Source organism: Crocuta crocuta, unplaced genomic scaffold (assembly GCF_008692635.1).
Source record: "Crocuta crocuta isolate KB4526 unplaced genomic scaffold, BGI_CrCroc_1.0 scaffold464, whole genome shotgun sequence".
NCBI classification, from domain to species: domain Eukaryota; kingdom Metazoa; phylum Chordata; class Mammalia; order Carnivora; family Hyaenidae; genus Crocuta; species Crocuta crocuta.
Genome location: NW_027528805.1, coordinates 284,345 through 311,347, shown reverse-complemented (window position 1 = coordinate 311,347; position 27,003 = coordinate 284,345). Strand labels below are relative to the sequence as shown.

Here is a 27,003-nt window from a genome sequence, read left to right as displayed (position 1 = left end):
AAAATAAATTATTAACCTACATTTATACTTTTATCAATGCTTTTCCTTTCTTTATATAGATCAAATTTCTGACCCATATAATTTTCTTTCTCCCTGTAGAACTTTTTTAAAACATTTATTTTGTTTAAAAAATGTCAAATTTGCTAGTAATTAGTTGTCTAATTTTTTTGTTTTATTTAGGGAATAATAAAGGAATAGACTTTAGAGACGTTAGGGAATAATATAACTGGAAGTAACATTCTGCGTTTGTTTTTTTCTGTCAGAACTTAAATATTATTCCTCTTTATTCTTGCTTGCATGTTTTCAGACTAGAAGTTTAATTAATTATTATCCTTGTTCCTCTTTAGTTAAAGTGATTTTTCCCTTCTGTCTGCTTTCAAGATTTTATCTTTGTCTGGTTTTCTGCAGCTCAAAAATGACTTGTCTAGGGTTAGAATTTTTTATATTTATCCTAGTTAGTATTTTTTGAGCTTTCTGGATCTGTAGTTTGTTGTTTGTTGTCAGTTTGGGTGAGATCTTTGTCATTCCTACTTCAAATATTTAATTCAAATGTTTCTGATTCTTCTGTTATTATGATTCTCTGTATGTTACAGCCTTTGAAACTGTTCCATAGCTGCATTTGCTGGATAGGGCCTCCCTAAGCAAGTACCATGGACTTGGTGGCTTAAAGAAGAGAAATTTATTTTCTCTCAATTCTGGAAGCTAGAAGTCTTAAAATTAAGGTGACTGGAGGATCGGTTTCTTCTCCAGCCTCTCTCATTGGCTAGGAGATGGCTGTCTTCTCTGTGATTCCTCACAAGGTCCTCACTCTGTGTGTCAGTGTCTGACTCTCTCTTTTAAGTTTATTTTATTTTGAGAGAGAGAAACAGAGACAGAGAACAAGTGGGGAGAGGGGCAGAGAGAGAAAGAGAGAGAGAGAGAATCCCAAACAAGCTGTGGACTGTCAGTGTGAAGCCCAATGTGGAGCTCAAACCAATGAACCCTGAAGTAATGACCTGAGCAGAAACCTAGAGCCCAACTGCCTAACAGACTAAGGCACTTAGGTGCCTAATCTCTTGTAAGGACATCAATCATATTGGATTAGGCTCCATATAATGATCTTCTGCTTTAGTTTTATTACCTCTTTAAAGACTTAATCTCCAAAGTCAGTCACATTCTACTGTACTGCTGGTTAGGGCATCGACTTATAAATTTTAAAAGCACACAGTTCAGTTCTTGGATATTCAGTTGTGTTTTTATTTATTTTTTTCATTTATTTTTTTCTCTTTGTCAGTTTGGGAAATTTCTATTAATGCATCTTTAAACCCATGGATTCTTTGATTCTTTCCTCAATTGGATCCAGTCTACTGAAAAACTCATCAATTACATTTTTCATTTCTATTAGGCTGTTTTCATTTCAATCATTCACCATTGACACTTTATTAGAATTTCTGTCCCCTTGCTTACATTAGCAATATGTTCTTGCCTTTTGTCTACTTTCTCCATTGGAATTTTTAACACGATAATCACTGGTATTTTAAATTCCCAGTTGGAAAATCCAATATATTTCTTCTTTTCTCTTTGAAATGCCTTGTAATTTTTTGTTGTTGTTGAAATGTGGACATGTTATATCAGGTAATTGGAATTGAGGTAAATGTGCCTTAGTGAGAAGTGATGATGTTAATCTGGATGGCAGTGGGTTGTTTTTAAAATCTTCTGTACCTACATATTTTTATATTCCTTTAGTTCTCTTGTTTTTGTCTGCTATGTTCAGTTGGTTCTCTTAGTACTCCCTCTTAGAAAGCCTCTGCTGTTTCAGCTGGGATCCACAGTTACTATATTGGAGTCCTGTTGCTATGGTGGTAAGGCAACGGGGCAAGAGATAATGTATTCTATAATCTTTTGATTAAATAGTAGTCTCTTAGTGGATCTCTGCCTCTCACTGTGACCAAGTGTTTTTTCTCTAGTGGTTTCCCTCTTTGTCACCCTTTTCACAAGACAAGGAGACTAGTGGGACCAAAATAAGCAGAATGCCCTTCCATCATGTGGTAAAAACTCTGGCAAACGTTTATATTTTTTTATTTTTTTTCCCTGAAGAGTAAACCTTTGTTATGGGGAAATCTGTGGACACATTTCACAACAATTCTCTTCCTCTCTTCCTGTCAGACCTATGTAGTTATTCTTTTTGATCTTTACCATGAAAATCTATTGGTTTTCATAAAGGTAAGATTCACAAAGCGGGTGGGTAGCAAGGAGGCTAAGAATGCCTCCCAGGGGATTCTTAATTTTGTGATGGAACAAAATCAACGTTCAACAATTTATAAAATTACCATGTAGGTGTTCCCACCAGTTTATGGTTCCAGCAGCTTCTATTCCAGAGAAGCACATCTTGGCTTTTATTCTCTGGGTTTACTTGTTTCACCAGACTCTGGAGTTGTGGTTTGATATGCAAACTAAAGTTCTTTAGTTCTCTAATTGGTTCAATAAAATTCATTGATTTCCAGTTAATTTAGTTTTTTTCTTTTTTGTTTTATGGAGAGGAGTGATGGCTTCCAAGCTCTTTCTATGTCACCATTGAGTCTGAAGGCAAATTATTATGTTTTATATTTAACACATTATATTTTATTGTATATCATTTTCCTATTGAATTAACACATAAAATTTAATTATGAGCATATTTAAGTGGGAGGATATTATATGATTTTATTTTTAAAAAGTTTAGAAAATTCCATCAGTTTTCTGCATGAAACTGGATGTTTATTATAGTCAAGCTTAATTATATAAACAGTATGAAAGCAAAGAATAGAAAATTAAATTTCTGAATTATGATCAATTTTGTTACTATACTTCCACTAACCCTTTCATTCCAGATACAAAAGTAAAACAGTAAAAGTTCCCTTGAACCTACCCTTTTTCTTATTTATTTACTTATTTATTTTTTACCATAGTGAAGTCTTTAAGAACAGTGATCACATTAAACATCTTTGTATGATCAACACCTAGCACTGTCTATGACACATATTAGTAAAGTTTTATTTGAAAAATGAATAAGTGATTGAGTAAATACTGATAGAAATGGAATAACTTAAATGCTGGAAAAATAAGTAATAAGCAATAATGTGGAAAGTGAATGATATTCAGGGCCTTGAAACTGTATATTAAACTAAATTAATTTTAAATGACGCAATTAAATTTGAATAAGGAAGACATATTAGGATTTTTTTAATTAAAAACAAATAGTTTACAACTTCATGAGTTAAAGCTCCACATCAGGCTCACTGCTGTTGGCCTGTCAGTGCAGAGCCTGCTTTGGATCTTCCTTCCCTCTCTCTTTGCCCCTCTTTTGCTTGCACTCTCCCCAAATAAATAAATATTTTAAAAAAAAACAAAAAAAGTCTACAATCTAATAGGGATATAAAAATTTGTACAGTAAAACATCAAAAATTTTGTATTTGTATTTTGTTGCAATTGGAGTATAAAATGGAATGATCCATCTTACTAATGGAAAGAGGAAAAATAAATTCAAATATGAGATACTTTTTTATCTGACTCATGAATGAAAATTATTATTACTTTGTCTTTTAGAAGACTATCAGTGATAGAGGATGGAAGAATGTTGATGGCAGAAGGCAGGAGGCTGCAAAAGAAAAGGCCTGGAGGCATGAAAGAGCATGTCATTTTTGTACTGAATGCATACACACACACACACACACACACACACACACACACAGACTGTAGTTTGACATGAAGTAACTACTTTGAAAGAAGAGGAGAAGAGGATAGGGAAATAACCAGGAGCTAGATTATGAAAGGTATTACATGCCAAATAAAGAGTTGGATCCCTATTCTATAGAGAGATGTGTAACATTACCATTTTAAAAGATTTATAATGTAAAAGTTCATGCTGGTGACCATACAGAGGATGGATTGGAAAAGTATCAAGAGGAATTAGAAGAAGATGAATTGTGGACTTCCATCAATACAGTAGACTCAGCAATTTGGGAGGGAAAAGATCCTTAAGAAACATTTAAAACTGATAAATTAAATAAACAACTATCCAACTGTCCTTTTAAGCAGAGCTAACAAGTAAGAAAGCAAGAGAAATTGTCAAAGTCCACACATTAAACATAAATTGAAAAATAGAGGCTGCTATTAACCCTGGGATCAAGGAGAAAGTGTAGAGGTAGGATAATGAGGGGCAATTGGTGAGCAACTAGTCATGCTAATCAATTTTAACCACTGTGAAACATAGCAAAAACCTTAAACATGTTTAAAGATAATCAAAATATACAAACAAAAATGATAAACTACACATAAAAAGAATTGAATCAAAGTGACAAGATACTCTTCTACCTAGAAAAAGTCACTTCATAGGTGAAGCTGCTGAGGGGGAACAGCAAGAATGAGGGTCACAGGTTGGAGCTGCACCGCCAAACAGTATCCATTGACTACTGTGACTATTGAGCTCTAGAAATGTGGCTAGTCCAAACTGAGATGTCAAATGTAAAATCTATGTCAAATTTCCAAGAGATGATACCAAAATATGATACAAATATCCCACTGATAATGTTTCTTGTTAATTACACTTGAAAGTATAATGTCTTAATTAAAATATATTAAAATTTATCTTTTCTTCTACTTTTAAAAAATGTATACTAATGGGGCACCTGGGTGGCTTAGTCGGTTAAGCGTCTGACTTTTGCTTAGGTCATGATCTCGCGGTTCGTGGGTTCGAGCCCCGCGTCGGGCTCTGTGTTGACTGCCAGCTCAGAGCCTGGAGCCTATTTCAGAGTCTGTATCTCCCTCTCTCTCTGACCCTCCCCTGCTCACGCTGTCTCTCTCTCTCTCCTAGAAATAAATAAAAATATTTAAAAAAATGTATACTAATTTATTTTGAGAGATAGAGGAAAGGAGAAGAGAAAGAGGGAGACAGAGAGAACACCAAGCAGATTCCCTGGCACCAGCATGGAGCCTACACAGGGCTTGATCTCATGAACCTTGAGATTATGACCAGAGCTGAAATCAAGATTCAGAAGCGTTAATGGGTTGAGCCACCCACTTGACCCTATTTTCTTCTACTTTAAAAAAAAAATAAGGCTTTAAGAAAAATTTAAATTACATGCATATCTTGCATTCCGGGGTCTAATTATCTTTCTATTGGACAGCTCTGTCCTAGGGAATGATGACATTTTAGCACTAGAGTCTCCCAATTAATAATTATATTATTTTTTTGTTGATATTCTTAACTCTCTAAAACACTAGAATTTAATGTGGTTTTTGTTTTTGCTTTAAGATATAAATTTGATTAATGAATTTCCTTTTCCAAATAGAAAATCAAATGTCCAAGCCAGTATGAACCACTAATGGAGAAAATAAAGGAAACTCTTTGAGGTCATATAGGTCATAATGGCAAACTGCCCCAACTGCCCAGGCCAGGTGCTCCCCACACCCACTTTCTTCCCCTACCTCTGCATAGCGATGACCCCAAGTCACCCTACCCCAATACATCCAATCAGCTTTAAACACCTCTACCGGTATGGGTGGGCTTCTTTTAGCTTTATAAACAAAGACCACCTTTGTTCGGGGCTCAGACCTCTGGAGAATGATTTCCTCTGAGCCTACCGGTGTAAAATTAACCTCCTCCCTTCCAAGATCTCCGAGTGCCCTTTGGTTCTTCCACCAGTGATCCAGAACAGATTTGCGCAACACCACCTTCCTTTTAAAGTGACGATTTTATCATAAATGCCATTTTCACACCTTCTATATTTCTTGATGTTACTTTTTTTGCACCACTTATACATTTTAATGTCTTTTGATGGAGGTTCCCACTGATTGGTCTTAAGTTCTTATTGATTTGTTTGTTCACAGCGGTTAGTTTCTCTAAACATGTTTTTCAAATTATTGTGTTATGTTTATAATAGTAAAAAATTCCATTAAAACTTGTTTAACTGTAACTAAACATAAACATTACTTTGAAATGAAGTTTACATTTTTATGTGAAGTTTAGTGTAATTTTTTTTATCAGAACTTCTAAGTACTTTTTTAAATGTTTGCTTATTCTTGAGAGACAGAGAGAACACGTGTGAGGAGGATGGCAGAGAAGAGGAAGACATAGAATCTGAAGCAGGCTCCAGGCTCTGAGCTGTCAGCACAGAGCCCAACTCAGGGCTTGAACCCAGGAATGGTGAGATCATGACCTGAGCCCAAGTCGGACGTTTAACCAACTGAGCCACCCATGAGCCTCACTGATAGCATTATATGTATTTCCCAGACTATCAATTTAATTTTGTATTTTTCTTTACAATTTTTAAATGTAATTTTTTATATTTATATAGTTACGCTTCTGTCCTTTACATTATAGTTTCTTCTTAAGCATTAAGACTTTTTCAATTTACATTAAGAAAAATATCATTCTATTAGAAATAAAAGTCTAATAGCTCATTTTTGCTATTAAAAACNCGCAGTCTCTCTCTCTCTCCTAGAAATAGATAAAAATATTAAAAAAAAAATTTAAAAACTAAAAACCTTTTTGTTCCCATTACAGACTCATCATTGGTGGTTTATTTAAAAACATTTTAAATGTTTACTATTCTTATTTTTATATTTTTGTTAATTATCCTAGATCTCTTAAACACTAAGTATAGAATCTACATAACTGTAGAGCATAATCACTCTGCAGAGGAATTTTTACTTATTTTTCCCTTGCTGTCGTGATTTGAAATTGGTACATTTTATTTTATTTTATTTTTTAAAATGTTTTATTTATTTCTAGGAGAGAGAGAGAGACAGCATGAACAGGGGAGGGTCAGAGAGAGAGGGAGTCACAGACTCTGAAACAGGCTCCAGGCTCTGAGCTGGCAGTCAGCACAGAGCCCAACGTGGGGCTCGAACCCATGAACCGAGATCATGACCTAAGCGAAAGTCGGATGCTTAACTGACTAAGCCACCCAGGTGCCCCGAAATTGGTGCATTTTAAAGAATCTGCCCACAGTACTATAAATGAAGAAACAGAACTATATTTTTGATTTAAAAATCAAGAATGTATAGGTTGTGTTTTCAAATGCTTTTTGTGCTTTTTGTGTAAGTCATGAAATTGATTTTTGTTTTCTACTGTATACAGTTAACTCTTAAATGCATTACTGTTGACATTTTGAGTGTCATGTTCTGTATTATTGCTACAAATCCTTTTTATGAGCCAACTTCTTTCCTTTTTGTTCATCGTTGCACTTTTGTAGATCCTTTCTACAGGGCTTTTTTTATACCCATAATAATTTTGTTTGGAGGGAGAGGCAAGTTAAAAATCTGTGGTCAGGTCACTACTTTACATTGAAATATTTGTATTCACTATACCCTCAGAACAGTGCTTTACTTATGGTAAGTGCTGCACAGGTATTTAATTAATCAAATAGAATACGGGATAGTTATTATGTGATAGCTATATTACATAATCACAGAATGAAATAGTACCAGTCATTATATGGTTAGTTTGACTGACAGCAGAGGAGATAATTTCAAATGTGGAATGTTTGCTTCAGATGGAATTTCATTTATGTGTACTAACTTATCACAATTGACCACATGTCATCAGTATCAAATGATTTGACATGGATATCCCAATTCATCAGTCACTCATGATTCATTAAAATGGGTAATGTTAAAAATAATAGAGATGGTAAAAATTTTCACTTAAGATATATTTACCAATTTTTGGAATATTAAGAAGTGATTGAATTATAATTTACATTTCTATCTCTAGGAAAGCCTGAAGGTAGAAATATAAATTTGATCATAGTGGTAGAAGAGAGGAATGTGGAGTTTCAATAGCAGTAGAATAGTAGTGCAGTGAATGGGCATGGCGAAGTATAAACTGTCAGACGTTAAAAATTCAGCTGACTGCACATTTATTGCCTAAGAATACCACAAGTTTAACATCTGTGACTGTGGTTTCAAATTATAAATACCATACTTATGACCAAAGGGAAAATGCAATTTTGCTTAATTTCTTAATTTTGTTTGATTTATTTAAAAGTTCTTTTTTTTTCCAAGTCACATCAATCTAAGACACCTATAGGTAACTTTTTAAAATCTTAAGCAAAGTTTATTCTTTAAAATTAAGTTGTGTTTTTTAACAGGTTGCCAAAATTTCAACTTTCCTTTCAGTTGAGTTTCTATATTTTGTAATTTCCACTTTAGCAAATATACATAGTTTTAATTTGTTCTCAAAGTGTTGCAAATGGTTTATTTTCCTTAAATAAATAAATTGTAGGTGTGTTCATACAAAGAGGTCATCAACATCCCTCATAAAAAGAGAAGGAGGCTCATTCACAAAGAAAAAACATATACGATTAGAGGACAGTACCTGTCTTGGTTCCTCCAAAATATTTCTTTCTATTTTGACAAGAATCACCTAAAGAAGGGGAGAGAAAATTAATATCTTTACATTATTTAAATGCAGTTAGTGAAGGCCAATAGCTACTTTAGCTTTCTTTACTTTTGTTTTATGACAGTGATCATTTGAATTCTGATTCAACTTTGTTTAAAATTCAACTTGACACAGATTCTGAGGATAGGGAGGCAAGCCAGATTGTGATAGTCATCAACATAGCTAGAGCATTAAGAGATGTTTCTGGGGGAAATGTATTCTTAATAAATTTCTGATTTTAAAAATTTTGAGTTTCAACAAATTTATTAAATTCAATTATAGTAAAACCTTGGACTGCGAGAGACTTGTTCTATGAGTGTTCCACAAGATGAGCAAGCATTTTTAATAAATTTTAACTTGATAAAAGAGCAATGTCTTGCAATACGAGTAGTATGTGAGGCCAAATGTCACACAATCACAACTGAACCAATGGTTCTTGAAATTCACTTTAATATACAAGTGCTTTGGATTATAAGCATATTTCTGGAACAAATTATGCTTGCAAACCAAGGTTTTACTACTGTAGTCATTAGAGACCTAAAGTAGAAATACTGAAAAAGACATCAAATATCCACCCTTTTATTTTGATGTTATTAATTTTTTAAAAATATTTTTATTTATTTCTAGGAGAGAGAGAGAGACTGCGTGAGCAGGGGAGGGTCAGAGAGAGAGGGAGATACAGACTCTGAAATAGGCTCCAGGCTCTGAGCTGGCAGTCAGCACAGAGCCCAACGCGGGGCTCGAACCCACGAACCGCGAGATCATGACCTAAGTGAAAGTCGGACGCTTAACCGACTGAGCCACCCAGGCGCCCCTATGTTATTAATTTTTTAAGTTTACTTATTTATTGTGAGGGAGAAAGAGCATGAATGAGGTATGGACTAGAGAGAGAGAGAGGGAGAGAGAGAATTCCAAGTAGGATCCACAATCACAGTGCATAGCCCAATGCAAGACTTGAACTCACAAACCATGATATCATGACCTGAACCAAGATCAAGAGTTGGATGCTCAACCTATTGAGCCACCCAGGCTCCCTACCCTGCTTTTTAAAATATGCTTTTGCTTGTACACCTCCTGATCTTTAGTTCTGCGTAATATTTTGACAATAAAGCTATTTTTTTATTTTTTTTTCAAATTCCTGAGGTAATAATGAGCAAAAATGTTTACATATAAGTCAACTCAGGAAAAATGAAATGTTTACAGGCTACCTATTTCCCCATACACTGGCAAACACATTTTGTATTAAAGTAGGTTGTATTGTCTATTGCTTACCGGATACTCTTTAATAGCTGATAATAGATAAGAAATAAATATATAAAAATGTATGTTGATTATTTATCCCTTAACTCTGTAAAGCAGTCTAGAATTTCCTTGATGTGTTTACCTATAGTGCATTTATGTACCTTAGACAAAACACTCAGAGAAATGCATTTATATCACTTTTCCACTTTGAGGGAGAAAGTTGACTCAGAGATCTAAAGAATTCACTGACAGTGTTACCAAGATCATTTGAAATAAGATAATTTGATCATATCCAATGGGACTTTTGTGCCAACACATGCCAGGCACAAGAAGTTCCGGGACACAAGCCTAGTCATGTGCTTTCTTACCTGTGACTGTAGAATCTCCTCTCTCCTAAGCCAGTTACATCAGAGTGAGTTGAGCCATAAAAGAAGTTTCATGACTGACAATTTTCTTATGTTCTAAGGAGTGATTGCTGTTCAGAGTCGATTGGTGACCAGGAATATTGCTTGGTGGTTTCTAGGTGACTGAGGCCAGACATCTGGGCCTCCAAGACTCTTCTGGAAAAATCCTAGTGACAATTCTGACTTTACAGTGAATATCTTTTGAAGCACATTGTTTATATCTGATAAGATTGGTCATTCTGTGGATGATTCATTAGGGATGATAAATTCTGATTTTATTTAATTGTTCAAGTGTACTGTGAGAGTATGTGTTTCATAATGACTTAGACCTCAATTTTGTAAGTGATTCTTATTTTATTGTAAGCCTTTGCATATTAAGGGATTAAATACAGAAATAGGATCATTCATTTATAGCTCAGTGATGCGCTGAAAGGTAGATAGATTCATTCTAAAAAAGTCTATATTGGAGTCTTGGCCTTTCAGCTTCTTGGTTTTTGATCTTGGGGAATTTGACAATCAACACTGAGCCTGTTTTTTGTTTTTTGTCATCCAGAAAATGGGTATAATAATCCATAACTTAGTGTTGTTGTCAGAATTAAATGAAGAGGATTTCTGTTATGATACCAGAAATATGGCGTTTAATAATTGTGTATATATATATTTTTTCATTGAATAGCAGAAAAAATTAGGTGAAAAATGAAAGAAAATCAGCTACTCAGAATACTGGGTAGAAAAACAATGTCTTGCCTATGGTAAATTGAATAAATATTTGTTGTCTGAACCGTTGTCTAAAATTCTTTGGAATGGAAAACAAACAGCCCAAGAATCTTGAAAGTCTGTGTCATGCTTTTGTCATCAGTCTTGTCCTTTTCACTCGTGTCATGGGTTCCTTTCTTTGTCTATGCCTTGAGAAATGACTCCATGAAATCGACACAAAAGCTGGCTGAACGGTGTTTCCATTATAAGAAATGTGTACAGGGTGTGTGGATGGCTCAGTCAGTTAAGTGCCTGAGTTCAGCTCAGGTCCTGATCTCATAGTTTGTGAGTTTGAGCCCCGTGTCGGCCTATGTTCTGACAGCTCAGAGCCTGAAGTCTCCTTCGGATTCTGTGTCTCCCTCTCTCTGTGCCTCTCTCACTCGTGCTTACTCTCTCTCTGTCTCAAAAATAAGCACTTAAAAAAATTAAAAAGAAATATTTATGAAATATTTAGACAAGTGCTGAGTACAAATATCATAACCACACTTTACAGATACATCCATATGTCTAAACAAAAAAGCAATTTAAATTTCTAGAATAAAAGTACAAATTATATATCTACTATTATATCATGTGTAATATGGAAGCTCAACTGAAATTTCAAGCCAAAAATCTGAACCAAAATCAGCTTTATATTAACAGGGTTTGGTCTTCAAAATATATTTTAGTAAGAGCAGTTTCTCTGAGAGAAAAACAAAATGTCTGTTTACATTTGAATACTTATTTGCTTCTTTATTTTATACCAACACATTACAACTTGTGAATTCTCGAAATGTTATTTTACTGACTTTGGTAAAGTGTTGAAATAACTAGGGTTTTCAGTATTTGAAATGAAAATGATTATTCAGAGTATGCTGATTATTGGTTATTAGAATTTAGAAAGAAAATCAAGACAAAGCAAGTTGCTAAGGAAATAAAGGGTTTACTTTCTCCATGAGCCTGTAATCACATTGATTTTTCTGTGTGTTTACCAGAATGTTCTCATATTTAGTTGGGAAATAGTCTATCTGTTTATTTTAATAATGATGGTGTCTCTAGGAATGATTTGTAAGCATAGGTAATAAACGTACCACTGCCTTTATGCTGCCGACCATAAAAATACAACTGAATACTAAACATTCTACCTAGTTGGGTTTTCCCTAAAGGCTATTGAAGGGGACCTTCAAATGTTTCCATTAAAAAACTCTTGGTGAATTTTCCCCAGGTTCTAACAAGCTATATCAAAATAAAACTCATTTCATGGAAAAAAGGAATCCCACAGCACTTCTTTTTAATAACTGTTCAGCTACAAAATTTTATTGGTATCCTTTTATGTTCCCTCTAGAGGATGTAATGCACAAAAGCATTGCCACGGAACATATAAAATTACAAATGAAATTTATTGTAAAAAGTAGAATGTCTTCTAGACTGGTGTCAGTATTTATTTCATTCATAAACCAAAACTGCAATATAATATATTCATTGTCAGCAAGTTCATGTGTGTAAATTGCCATCCAATGTTATTGACTGATATAAGACAGATATTGAAAAGACAATTTAAATGTACTCTTCCAAACATAAACTGTTCCACAAAAGCACTGTAAAAACTCCTTCAAGATTTTGGGTTGTGCTTGACATTTATGGTTAACTACATAATTTGGTCGTGTCATAATCCACTGTGTTTGGCAATTTGGCATTAAACGCCTGCAGAGCAGATTGGATCCTCACCACCTCACTAGTAGACAGCTTGAGTCTATGACGAAGCAAGCAAGAGAAAAGATCTAGACGACGCTGACCAGGTGGGGAGAGTTTATTTACACGGTCTCTTATCTCTAGAAGTTGCAAAAGTGCTGAGTCCTGGGATCCCTGAGTATAGGGGTAGTCCAGCTGCAAAATCAAGTCCCGAATTGCTTCAGGGTCAAAGTGCATGCTGTAACCAAACACTTGAATGTTATTGATTTTCATATAACCCAGGTTCCGGGAAGGGTCAATGAATTCCAGAGGTTCGTAGTAAATGCTCTCATTGCCATTGGGGCCGTTTGACTTGATGCGACTCCTCAGGTAGATGTGCACTGTCTCAAAAAATGTCTTCCATTTGTTCCCCAGAGTTAGCGACCAGTTGTAACACTGCAGTGGGAGGTCCAGCTTAGTCCGCTCCCAGTCTGGAAAGCTGTTTTCATTCACAGGCATAAACCAGCTCTCGGAATGGCTGCCTCCGAAGGGATTGACGTAAACAGCCAACACTGGCTCCAAGGTGCTGTTTTTAGTTAAGCAAATCTGTAAAGAGAGACCCAAGATCATATGGACCAGACTGGACTTGTACTTGTTGCTCTTCAAGGTGAGGAGCATCCGCTTGCGCCAGGAGGGGTCAAACCAACTATTTAGACGCATGTCATTGCTGATAAAAATGGCATGGACTTCGATTCGTCTGTCCGTTTTCTGCAACAGGTATTTCATCTCCAGGTCCTGCAGGTCGGTCTCAAAGCCAATATAGTGATCGGTGGACTCGGCGACCTCAGGCTTGCAGAGCCCCTGGCTCAGCATGTAGCCTGTGTTGCAGGTGCCGCAGCGGGTACGGTTGTCTGGGGCGCACGTCAGGCAGGCCGAGGCATCGCCCACGGTGCAGGGCAGGAACGCAGTGCACACCACCTGGTCGTTTGGACAGGTGCACGAGTGCGTCTCTTCCGAAAAGCTGCCCAGGAGGCCGTTCTCGTTGCAATAGAGAAAAGACTGGATGCGAGTGAGCCAGTAGGTGGAGGTTCTAGGAACACAAAACAACACGGATCTATATAAATACAAAGACATTTTCTGTGTTACAGCCAAGGAAGTTACCCTTAGCTCTGAAAGCTTCACTATCGTTTCTTCAGGTTATTGCCGGTTATTTAACTGAGATAAAAAATCTATACAGCTTATAACTGAAAACAGATACATTTTTATATAACATTTATATATACGTTATATGTTTGTATTGTATAATTGTTTTCATTCTTCACTGCACAAGATTGGATCCAGAATACTGCACGAATACCTTCCAATGACATTGCCTGTCATTTCACTAGGGTACTCAGAGGGTGACAGTGAACATAATTGGTCAGTTATTGTTTTGAAATGCTATCCAACAACAGGAAATAAAAGTGATATTATCGTAAAATATATAGAGTAGAATTAGAGCATGTACATGAACTGTTTATTCATTCACTCTTAGCTTCATAAAGCACTGACGTGGTAAGAAGCTAAATAGAACGTAAAATAAAAATGAAAGAAAAATAAACAACTCTAAAATGTCAATCAATGTATTTAAATCCCAGGGTGTTATCAACATTGACAGAACAAGTACCCACTGAGAGGGAAAATATTATTAAAACATGTTTGACTTCATTCTTACAGGCTGCTCAACAAAACTGTTGGAAATATCTCGTTAAAACCAACTACAAGTTGTTTTAATAAGGGTTAAGTGTGTTAGTTTATGTGTTTGATTTGAATCATTAACATTTTTCTTATTTATACCCAGAAATTACCAGAAATTAGACCAATCTTGATGCAAATTAAGACTTTGCTTTTCGTGTTTCCCACATTATTCAAACTCTTTTGGTGTGTTTAAAATCTCAGTAAAATAATGAAGGGAAATGTGTGGCCCCGTCGTCAGGTAATTCTTTGTTTTTATCATGTTGCTATCTCACACTAGCTGTACGATCAGGGGAAAGTTGAAGGATGTCTCTAACCTGCCGCTTTCTGACATGAAGAATGGGAATAGTAATGTCTCCCATATTGCGTTCTTGGGAGAAACAGGCTCAAACTGTATGCATGTGTTTAGAATATTGTACAGTGTGTCTTTTTTAAATATTCTTATGCTTTTCTGGTGTTCATTATTTAGTACCTATGAGATTTTCAGTGAAATCTATCCATGACACCCAATCCTTTACACCTGTATGCTGCTGCTGTTTCAAAGGATTTGTATATGGAGAAAATTGGGAAAGCGTGGTTATTAATCTGTGCAATTAATCAATAAAAACAATGTATTAAGGTATTCAGAACAATATTTGAGCTATTTATATTACATGTTCATTTTTGGTCTCTCCCACCTCCTCTTGCTACGCAATACTTATATTTTAAGTGAGTGTTTCCTTGTTTTCCCAAATAAATGAAATGAATCCTTTCTTCCCTCTGATAACATTTACTTATTTTCTTCGTGGTACCTTTTTTCACATAAAATTTTATATTTCTCGTACCTACTTGTCTGTACTCCATTTATTTTGTTAAATATAATATCTGGCTTGCCAGAACTGTGTAAACTTATTTATCAGTATACATCCCAGTACCAAGTAGCACAGCAGAGATCATAGCCCATTAACGTTCACTGAATCTTTAGTTAAATGAATAGATGAATTAAAAGGCATTTTCTTCATAAGTGTAGTTTTGAGTGAAACTTACAGCCCTGAAAAGAATATTTAATTCAATTGTAAAGCCCCAGCTTTCAAGTCGCAGGAAGTGAAGTAACACAACACATACTTTGACATTTGCACAATTAAACATATGAAAAGCCTTTCTTTTCCCCTTCCCTAAATGAAAATGTTTGCTATAGACCAAGAAGAAAAGAAAAAAAAAATTAAACCAAACCCAACCAAAGCATAACACATTTTCCTCTTATTTCTTACACTGAAAAACACTGACTAGAAACCTGAATGTAATAAATTCATTTCTAACTTTCTCTAGATAATTTAAAAGTAAGTTCTCACAAAAAATCTCCCAGCTCTACACCCAAGAGTTGTGAAATAGCGGTGATGTGAGGCTCTTTGGCCCTTCATGAGTCACACGTCTATATATGAAGATCTCTCCTCCTGTAGCTCTGCTTCTTGTTTTCTCCCCGCAGAAGAAATGTGCAAAAAGCCTTGTTTTGTGGTTTGTGAAGTCACTCAATTTTCTGTATTTGGTCTAGGTATATAGAAATTATTACTAATTTTTAGTATGTAGTTACTGATACATTTATATCATCAGTTTTCTTTTTCACAGGCCATTAATGCCTCTCCCTCTTGACGTCTCTCTATCTCTTTCTTCTCTCCCTTTTTCTTTCTCCCTCCTTCCTCTCTCTGTCTCTCTCTTTCTCTCTCCCCTTCCTTCCTTCCTTCCTTCCTTCTATGTTTCCTTTTCTTTTCCTCCTTCCTTTCTCTCTGTCTCCTGTAACTCTACTTTTTCTAATATAAAGAATATAAAATATATATTCTATCTGGATTGAAAATTATATTTTCCTCCCTGAAAGCAAAGCTTAAATTCCCTGAGCCAATTCATCTTTCACTGTAAGCTCTAATCATGTTTCCAAATCATAAGGACAAACAAAAAAATGAAATAAATAGACCTAAGGCTAAAGACAGAGCTCACAAAACTAGGGCACTGTCGAAAGAAGCATTTGGACACTTTAGAAAAGCAATGGCTTTTCCAGCTTTCAATCTCTCCCAATCCTTTTCAGGTCCCCACAGATGCGTTACTGAAGGAATGTGTTTCGGCTTCGCAGGCTTCAGCTTGTCATGTATGAATATTGATAACTTGGCTTGCTGTCAAAGCTTCTGTACCCTGGGACAGAGAGCTACTGTGTGGATTTTCTTCTTTTCTGCTTCTTGTCCTTTCTCCTCTACTATCTACCTTTTGACTATTTTACTGTATTTCACAAATAGGGAATAGGTTTTTAAAGGAAAAAATAAATTCAATAATCAGTCTTTTCGTTACGCCTTGCAAAATCTAGGCTAAAGAAGGAGTTGAATAAAAAGGAGAGTACTGGATTTTTCACTTACCCAAATAACCATGTAGCTTTATTTTTTCCAACAAAGTATAATTTAACTACTTTTTCTTTATTTTAAACCGTTTTAAGTAAGTTTAATAGTTAAATAAATTTATAAATCAATGTAAAATAAATAAAAATCAAAAGTAGGCTGTATAGAGTATGTTTTTTAAACACTGCTTCCTTTTATAGCTAAATGTTTAAGGAAAATAGTACCACATTCTTTTTAGTCTGATATAAAGCTTTTGTTCACACAAGCTATCTGGTGTCACCTAGGGCTAAGAATAGAGGATGCAATGTCCAAAGATGGGCTACTGGCAGGCAGATTTTTTGCTGCTCTTTGTCATGCATGTGACGTTGTGCATGACATCTACCTAATTATACTTCAATAAATATTTACTAAATACAGGAAGTAAGAAATGAAAGGAGAAAGGAGGGAGTAGAGTAAGGAGGGAGGGCAAAACAGAAATTAAAGTGAAAGAACTATAGATTATGGAAAAACAGAAGACAGAAATAGAAGACAGCCTTGGGGCACCTGGGTGCTTCAGTCAGTTAAGCCTCTGACTCTTGATTTCGGCTCAGGTCATGATCCCAGGGTCTTGAGATCAAGCCCACATAGGGCTCTCCACTGAGTGTGGAACCTTCTTAAGAGTCTCTCTTTCCCTCTCTCTCTCTCTCTCTGCCCCTGCCCCCCACTAACTTGCTCTCTTAAAAAAGAAAAACAGCCTTAAAAGAAAACATTGACATGTGATAACTACTATGATATATAATATTTTAGGAAGGAGAGAAACTCCTTATCTATAAGGAACAGAGTTTGCATTTTGAAAATAATTTCTATAAAAGTTTTATGGGATAGTATTAAAAAGAGAAAAATGTCTTCCAGAGTTAAGTTAAACAGACAATTTAAGTTAAAATCTAAGCTAAAAAGCCTATAGTGTGTTTATATTTGAGAAATCCCATGGTGCCATATTTGAGAACTTCAGATGACTGTTTACCCAGTTGTCTCGGCTTGACACGTAATGATGTCGGTGTGTTTCAGGTATGCTCTTCTCCACGGGATACATGTTATCTGAGACTGGAAGATGGATACCTCATTTTGGGGCCAGACTTTACCTGGTGACCTGGGATAGGTCACTTAGTCTCCTTAATCTTAAGCAGAAGCTCTAAGAAACATTGGTTCAAAGTTTGGTTCTGTGTGACCTTGGGGAATGCAGATAACTGTCTAAACCTTCATGTGTTTGTGTGTGACCGCACTTGCCAGCCGTTCGCCAGGGTGAAATGATGTAACATATAAACCCCGTCATCACTGTTTCACACACAGTAGCTGCTCTTAATGAAACAATATGAATGAAATGCTTATCTCTTTTGAATATCAAGTGACTGGTAAAACAAACTCCTGGGCTTCACTCCAGAGAAACTATAAGAATTTCTAGGAGCAGGGCCCAGGTATATGCAATCCCAGAGGACATTATGTGTGTGTGTACACATAGGCTATAAGAAAATTAACAGCTCAGATAGCTACAAGGGGCTCCTTAAGTACCAGCTAGCCATCAGCATGTAAGAATATGTCCAAAGGCTCAGTGGGTCGAGCGTCCAACTTCCACTCAGCTCATGCTCTTGTGGTCGTGAGTTCGAGCCCTACATGGGGCCCGCTGCTGTCAGCCTGTTAATGCAGAGCCTGCTTTGGATCCTCTGGCCCCTCTTTCTGCTCCTTCCTCACTTGCACTCTCCCCAAAATAAATAAATAAATATTACATAATATGTCCAGAAAAGGTAGAGAGAAGTTAAGATTTCTGTGGAGGAGAGTCAGCAGGAGACGGCTTCAGATTTACATGTGTGTGGGATTTGTGGCCACCATGTACGCTAAAATTTGTAAACCCTATGCCAGAAAAATTTTCCATATGCATACCTGAAAACAAAACAAACACGAAAGCCTGCCTTAATAAATGAATTCTACTATGTTGCAGTAATATTCATTATTTAGTGACTATCTCCCATGTCATGGGCCAGCTACTTTGTATTCATTGTTGAAAATTCTTCTCAGTAGCTTCTAAAGGTTAACCTCATTTTAAAACTTAAAAAATTCTGAGGTTCATAGTTTTAATGACTTTCTCTGTTAGGTATATATTAACTATTACAATGAAGACAAACTCAGAGAAGCAAATTTAAATATTTTTTAAATGGTGTTGAAGGTGCTGTTCCATGGGATAGGATAGCAAGAAAAGTTGCTTAATAAATGACTTTAGGTAAAGTATCCATATATTGCTATAGGCGAACAGCATCAAAGATAAAATAATTTGTGATGATGATATAAAGTATAGGTTTTTGAGTGATGGTACACTACATCGGCTTCAATCATTTTTGGGGAGCCAAATTATCAACTTTGAATCTTGTTTCACTTACCTTATATATAAACTTGGAATAAAATATAGGTTGTTGTAAAAATTAAAGCACAATCATCTCAAAAGTACTTAAGAATGCTTATGCATGGAATAAATGGTAAATAAATGTAAATGTTTATTATTCCTATTATCACTGTTATTACTACTGTTATCTTTTAAAGAAATGTTACTGTATGCAGTTCCTTTAATACAAATCCTTTTTTTCTTCCAGAAAACTGAAATTTTTATTTTATCTATAACAACTCATGCATCACATGCATAATATTACAATGTATGTCTGCATTTCACCTTTATCAAAATAGACCTGGTTATTGATAACACAATTAAGGCTGTATTTAAAAGTACGTGTACGGCTTCTCTGTGATAGCTTTGAAACTCTAAAACATGTGTAAAGGCAATATTACTCAAGTTCAGGACATATATTCTGATATGTAATGGTTTGCACAGAGGTATTAGAACATATGTTGATACAAAAACAATTACCTCCTCTCACAGTTAAATCCTCTCTGAGCACTAATAATCTTATTTCAAAGGTCTTTTATTTCGACCTTCTAATCTTTTATTGTTCTCCAAATCTGTGCAATGTGGATCCAAATCTTAAAACCTAAACAATATAATTTCAGTATCTTTTTGAAGTTCAATATCACTCTTCTGCGTAAAGCATTTCATTTCAGCCTTCATAGATTTGTGTTTCTCAGACTCTAATACCTTAAACTAAATATGAACTTGGGATTAAGCACCCACAGCTATTTAAACAATCATAAGCTGATTATTAGCTCAGTCACAGGCAGATAATACTAAATAATATTCTGTCACTCCTCATCTTCCAATTCTGTTGTTCTGGCCATCTCAGCCTTGGCAATGGGGCTTGGGGCTCCTGTTGACGCTCCCAATATATAATAATCTCACTCCTGGAAACAAGTTTACACCCAAAGAAACAAAATGTCATTATCAAAAAGTCCCTCGGCTATGCATCTCACATGCAGGTATCTATATACTGTGTGGGTATATTGATATATATCTAGAGACCTATAGACACATACATACACACATTTTAATTTATTAACATAAACTGAAGTATCTACTAATAATTTTGGCTTCCAGAAGGACAATGAAAAAGTGAATGGAGCAGTTGTAAGTGTTTGTTATATTTTAAAGAAATTATTAGCTGATGGTAACATTCATTGAGGATTTATCATAAGCACAGTACTTTAACAGGCATTATTTATTTACTCCTCATGAATCTCAATACTCTCAGTAAGGATGCTTGTTGTCCCAATTTATAGATAAAGGCTATTATCTTTCAAAAGCTTAACTAACTTCAACTTGTCCCAAGTCCAAGTCAGTAAGTAATAGAATTGAAAATACATCTCTGGTCTTTATTACTCCCAGTGATTTTGTTTTTGGTATGACATCAAAAGCACAAGTAACAAAAGCAAAAATTATTGAGTGGGGCAACATCAACTAAAAGGTTTGAGGCCAACTAATTTATAATTCATTTCAATGAGTGGTGTACACAGAGCAATCTGCTTACTTCTTAGAGAGTGACTGAAACATTTTGTCCCCAAAGATGCTGTGTTTTATACTCTTGTTCAAAAAAGGTCAAAAGATCCGTTTTTCTTCTACTTGTGACATCAAATATGAAAAGAAACAGGTCAACATTCAGGGTGTGAAATGTGAGGCACACATTTATGTTACTTATGTTATTGTAAGTAAAGAGGAGATATTACCCAAAACCCTAATATTTTCCTCATTAGAGTTAACATTTCATTTTCTTTGAAAGATTACCAAAAATTGAAATATCTGGCTCATTAAGTCACATTAGATATTAAGTTAAAAAGGCATTAAAAGTGGAGCATCTGCATGGCTCAGTTGATTGAGCACCTGACTTTGGCTCAGGTCATGATCTCATGGTCCATGAGTTCAAGCCCCACAGCAAGCTCTGTGCTAACAGCTCAGAGCTTGGAGCCTGCTTCTGATTCATTGTTTCCCTCTCTCTCTGCACTCTGTCTCTCTCTCAAAAATAAATAAACATTAAACATTTTTAAAAAGGTTTAAAAAGTATTTATTATGTGCAAGTTCAGCTATTAAAAGCGGTTAGTGTAATTGACAAACATTGACACAAATGCAATTATTTTGCAAAGATGGGTAAATCTGGTCCCTCCTAAGTATGTTCATGATGTCTTGGTTTTCATCCACTACAGTGTTCTTTACACTAAGTCATTATTACCAAATCATCTATATCTGTCATTACATTATGCATTCTGTGAAGAAAAATATATATTTGTTTACTTCACTATTTTACTATCATAACATACTAAATCAACTTACAACATCAATGCTTAAATTCCCCGATTACAACCTTCTAAACCTTTATTGGTCTTAAAACTTGTGCATTACAAATTCAAATTTGAAAATCTAAATAATATAATATAGCAATTTAAAATAAAATACTTATAAAGACACCATTCCATTTCATACTTCACAGATGTGTTCATCTCTGATCTTCATACTTCAAATCTAATATAAATTTTACATGAGTGAATAAATTGGTGAACAAGAGAGGAGGTTGAAAAAGCAAATTTAAGACTAAATTGGAAATGTCCTTCTTTGTATTTTTTCTTAGTGTTTCTATGTTTTTCTTGATATCCAGTAAGTGATGAACATTTTTTTAAAATGTCTTATTTTTCTTATATCTAGTTTTAAATTAATTATTTATTTTTTAATGTTGATTTATTTTGAGAGAGAGAGGCAGAGCATGAGCAGAGGAGAGGCAAAGAGAGAAGAAGATAATCCCAAGCAAGCTCCACACCCCCACACCCAATGGAGTCCAGTGAGGGGCTTGTCCCACGACAATGAGATCATGATCTGAGCTGATATCAAGAGTTGGACGCTTAAGTGACTGAGCCACCCAGGCGCCATAATGTCTGTGTTGTTTTTTTTTAAAGTATGTTTCATGACCAATTTCTTATCAACTTAGAGAAAATCAATAAAATTTTCTTTACTGGGACGCCTGAGTGGCTTAGTCGGTTAAGCCTCCGACTTCGGCTCAGGTCATGATCTCACAGTTCATGGGTTGGAGCCCCACGTTGGGCTCTGTGCTGACAGCCAGCTCAGAGTCTGGAGGCTGTTTCAGATTCTGTATCTTCCTCTCTCTCTGACCTTCCCCTGCTCATGTTGTCTCTCTGTCTCAGAAATAAATAAAACATGAAAAATAATAAAATAAAATAAAATGTCCTCTACTAAACCACCATCTAAATAATTTAATAGATTTTAATATTTTTCTAAAACTAATAATATACTATTTACATTTAAGGCACATTTTTCATTAAATAAACAAAATATAAATTGCCCAAATCTGATACCCATCTATTCTTATACCCAATGACACAATTATGGCATGAACTATGATATACCTGTGTTTGTCTGAGGAGCATTCTTCCAAGTAGAATGTCTCTGAACTTTCCATTTTCTTCTCTCTTAATACAATGATTATTGTTATCTGCAATGGTGGATATCAGCTTAACCCTTTGTGCCTCAAGTAAAACAAGAACTGGTTTTTAGGAGCCCCGAATCTCTCTCTCTCTCTTTTTTTTTTTTTGTCATTTTATTACTTATGTACTAGCAAGCTAAGCTTAAAATTAATCCATTTCTAATTGCATTACACCCCAATCTTTTTCATATATGAAATGCATTTTGTCTAATTTTGAAACCCTTTGCAAATGGACAACACATAACTTTCAATGTTCAACTAAATATATCCTCCATTTAGGCTGATCCTGTTCCCTTCCCTAAATATATGATGCTCAATTTAAACTACATTGAACTTTCTTGTTTTAGAATTGTATGTGTTTTCTCCTCTGCTTAACCAGTTTAAGATGCAAATTGAACCATTTTTACTCTAAACAGTTTCTTTTTGAGAATCTAATTCACTAAAACTTAATTGTTTGAACAAATGTATCAGTTATCTATATTACTCTATTTGTAATTAAACCATTTATAACCCTATATTGTGGTTTAATAGACTCGTATCTCATTATTTCAACTGAAGTATATTATTTATGGTAATGTCTATAATTTTCTACATGTTAGATTTCTTTTTTTAATTTTTTAATGTTTATTTCTTTTTGAGAGAGAAATAGAGAGAGAGAGAGAGTAAGCAGGAGAGGGGCAGAAAGAGATGGAGACACAGAGTCCGAACCAAGCTCTAGGTTCTGAGCTGTCAGGGCAGAGCTCCATGGGGGTCTCAAATCCATGAACCGTAGGATCATGACCTGAGCTGGAGTCAGACATTTAACAGACTGAGACACCCAGGTGCATGTGTATGTTAGTTTTCTTAATTGGAATATAAGCTACTCAGAAAAAAGAAAATGAGTATTACTTCATTGGAATCCCTAGAGACCAACAAAATACCTTCCTGACTCTTGCAAACAAAACTGCTAAATCAAAATTGAATTATGGACTTATGTTTGTGGAGAACTCCTCAACACAAAATGCCAAGTAATTCTGGGAATAACTATTTTTAATGCATTCACGGGATAGACAGTAAGAGGCTGAAATTGAAGTAAAAGTACAATATGAAGGAAGACATTGCCTGATGTAGAGGTTTTAGTGGTCATCTTGGGTATCAAAGACCAAGTATGGTACACTTAAGAGGCAAGAAGTTGAATTAGAAGTCCACTATATTTGTAAAGACAGACACTGAATTTAGAGTCATATTAAAAAACAACAAAAGCAGGGGCGCCTGGGTGGCTTAGTCGGTTAAGCGTCCGACTTTCGCTTAGGTCATGATCTTGCGGTTCCTGGGTTCGAGCCCCATGTCAGGCTCTGTGCTGACTGCCAGCTCAGAGCCTGGAGCCTATTTCAGAGTCTGTATCTCCCTCTCTCTCTGACCCTCCCCTGCTCACGCTCTCTCTCTTGCCTAGAAATAAATAAAACATTAAAAAAATTAAAAAACAACAACAACAAAAGCAATAGCAAAAACATCTAGCAAAGAAAGAGAAAAATGAGTGCTTGCTCTGACCCCATTGTTAGTAGAATGGAAAATGCATAATCTATACATTCAAAAACCCAGAATAATTATTTCATTTTAAAAATTCTTTATTATTATTATTGTTATTATTATTTATTTTAGAGAGAGAGTAACTGGGGGACAGGGGCAGGAGGAGAGAGAGAGAGAGAGAGAGAATCTTAAACAGTCACCATGTTCATCAGAGTCCAGCGTGGGCCTCCATCCCACGGCCCTCCACCTTGGGATCATCACCTGAGCCAAAATCTGTTCCACAACTGACTGAGCCACCCAGATATTGCCTTTTTACATGTATTTTCAATTCTTTGCTTCCACTTGGCAAGAACTTAACCCTGATTGTCTTGATAATAAAGGACAAGAAACTGGCAAGATCATGTTTGTATGAACCACACAAAGAAATTTGAAAATCTAAAAGCACTATAGTTATAATTTATAAGACCTCAGTATTATGTATACTATTTATGCTTTTCAAATTATTGAACAACTGTGAATAGTATAAGAATAACATTCATTCTATAGTGTGAATACCAATGCTGTATTCCAATTACAAAACTGAAAAGGTTTATTTGAATTTATAGCAGTTATAAATGTGATATTGCAGATGATTATTTTCAGACTGCTAATTTACTTATTAATCTGTACTACGGAGACAAGATAGATATGAAGTAATTTTGAAAAAAAATAGATTATCTCCTAGCCCAGAAATTGGAACAAAACAATGTAACTTCAGACTAACTAATTATATTTGCTTATGTTAAAAACGATCTAAATGAAGAGGATGGAAACATGAAGACAAAGAAGGCTGGAGGTTCAGTATAGTATATACCTAGGATATTCTGAAAATGTTATTGCCCTGACAGAGTGGTGAGTGGGCTCAGACCTCTTGGTAAATTAGTATTTGTGACCTTAATGTATCCAGATATAAAAATGTAATGCCATTAGGAAAGAAAGTCAATCAATAAAACACTTGCTCTTATTCCATGATCACTAAGAACTTTTATGATAATAATTTGGATTCCCATATAAGTTTCTTAAAGGAACAAATCAGACTGACCCATTTATATAAGATTTATAAGTTATGTGTCAGTCAGGTCACCAAATAACAATACAGCATTCTGGATTTTATGTTATTCTTTAAGAATTTTGTTGATGGGAGTATGATCTGCAAACTGGTCATCTTTAAGATGTTAATGAAAATGGTGATTCTTGAACTTTATGGCTGTCAGAAAGTAGACCATTGGGGGAGGGGGTGGGAAACACCAAAAAAATCACCTTCCAGAGTTCTGTGATCCATCAAAAATGTCTCAGAGTCACATGCTCAGTGCCATGGCTTTATATGAACATTGCCTAGTGTTGGGGATAAAGTACTATACTCTGAACCATAGATATGGTTAATGATTATGCCATAATCTCAGAAAAAAACGTGTACTTATGGCCCTAAAAATGTCACCTTTTATAGAAATAAGGAAATATTGTGGTGTGTGTGTGTGTGCTAAATGTTGGAAAATTTATACAAAGATTTAGGGAATGACTATTTTAAAAAGTTGGCTTACTTAGCTTGCAAATATAACAATAACCTGTGGCCCTATTTCACATAATTTTGTTCATCAGAAAGAAAAGCATACAGGTATTATAATGGACTGAAGCTTTATATCCACTCAAATTTTATTGTTGAAATCCCACTTCTCAATGTGATAGTATCAGGAGTTAGGACCTTTGGGAGGTAATTAGATGATGAGGATGCAGCCATCATCACTGGAATTAGTGCCCTTAGAAAAGGGACCCTACACAGCTGTCTCACCCTGTTTCCATCACAGTGAGAAGATGGCCATCTATGAAGGAGGAAGTGACCCCACACTAGACACCAAGACTCTCAGTGCTTTGATCTTGGTCTTCTAGCCTCCAGAACAGTTTGAAATAAAAGTTTGTTGGGGCACCTGGGTGGTTCAGTCAGTTAAGCATCCGACTTCGGCTCAGGTCATGATCTCACGGTTCGTGGGTTCAAGCCCCATGTAGGGCTCTGCGCTGACAGCTAGCTCAGAGCCTGGAGCCTGCTTCAGATTCTGTATCTCCTTCTCTCTCTCTCTGACCCTCCCCTGTTTCATGCTCTCTCTCTCTCTCTCTCTCTCTCTCAGAAATAAATAAAACATTTTAAAAAATTGAAATAAAAGTTTGTTGTTCGAGTCACCCAGTCTATGGTATTTTTGTTATAGCAGCCCAAATTGACTAACTTAGGAATCATCTAATTTTACTACCAACTTAATATTACATTTAAGTTTGTGGAAAAGAAACTTGGATCAAACGACTGTTTAGAAAACAGAAGCAACTCAGTAAGTCTAGCCTTCTTCGGCCTCATTATTTTCCAAATGAGACCACAGAAAATGATGAATTACAGCAAATGACCATTCCACATCTATTCAGAAAACAAATAGTAGAGCAATCACTTTAATCCTTGGGTTCTCAAGCAGACTTACATTACGTAGAACATCGCTTTTTTTCCTCAGCCCTCAAGACGTTCCATTAACCAAAATATCATCTGATAGGGAAAAAAATGAGTCACTCTGGATGATATCAGCAGTGACACAAATCAAATGGGTATTCAGAATGTACTGTCTCTTACTTGCAGAGTAAACCACAACAATACAAATGGGAGCTTCTTATCAATTGGCAGAAAGATAGAGAGAAACTTATGTCACTTCAAGAGCTTAATCTGTTCTGTTGGCAGGGGGAAAATTCCACAAATTTATTCCTTAGTGCTACAGGCTTAGCCTTAATTTAATTTTTGAACTGTAAATCCATCTTGAAATTATTTGGAAATTAGTTATTATAATTTTTTTCCTTACAAATTAATTTTAAATTATCTTTGTTTTTCTTTTCATTTATTACCATTGTGTTTATTATCTTTTAGTAGTAACATACTTATTTAGTAAATAAATAAATTTCATCTTCAGAACAATCCTTTGGAAGATAAAAGGAAAAAGACATTATAATGCAAATAGCTGCTGAAACCATGATGT

The 27,003-nt window shown here is 35.3% G+C and overlaps 1 protein-coding gene across 1 annotated transcript in view; it reads right to left on the bottom strand.

The window, feature by feature from the left end:
* Positions 1–12,088: 12,088 nt before the first annotated feature.
* Positions 12,089–27,003, bottom strand: part of BRINP3 (BMP/retinoic acid inducible neural specific 3) — a gene marked incomplete at its 5' end in the record, with an annotated part of 215,162 nt that continues 200,247 nt past the window's right edge. The window contains one exon of the mRNA XM_077755789.1: positions 12,089–13,543. Within this exon, the coding sequence (XP_077611915.1) occupies positions 12,427–13,543 (1,117 nt within the window). The remainder of the gene's footprint in view (positions 13,544–27,003) is intronic.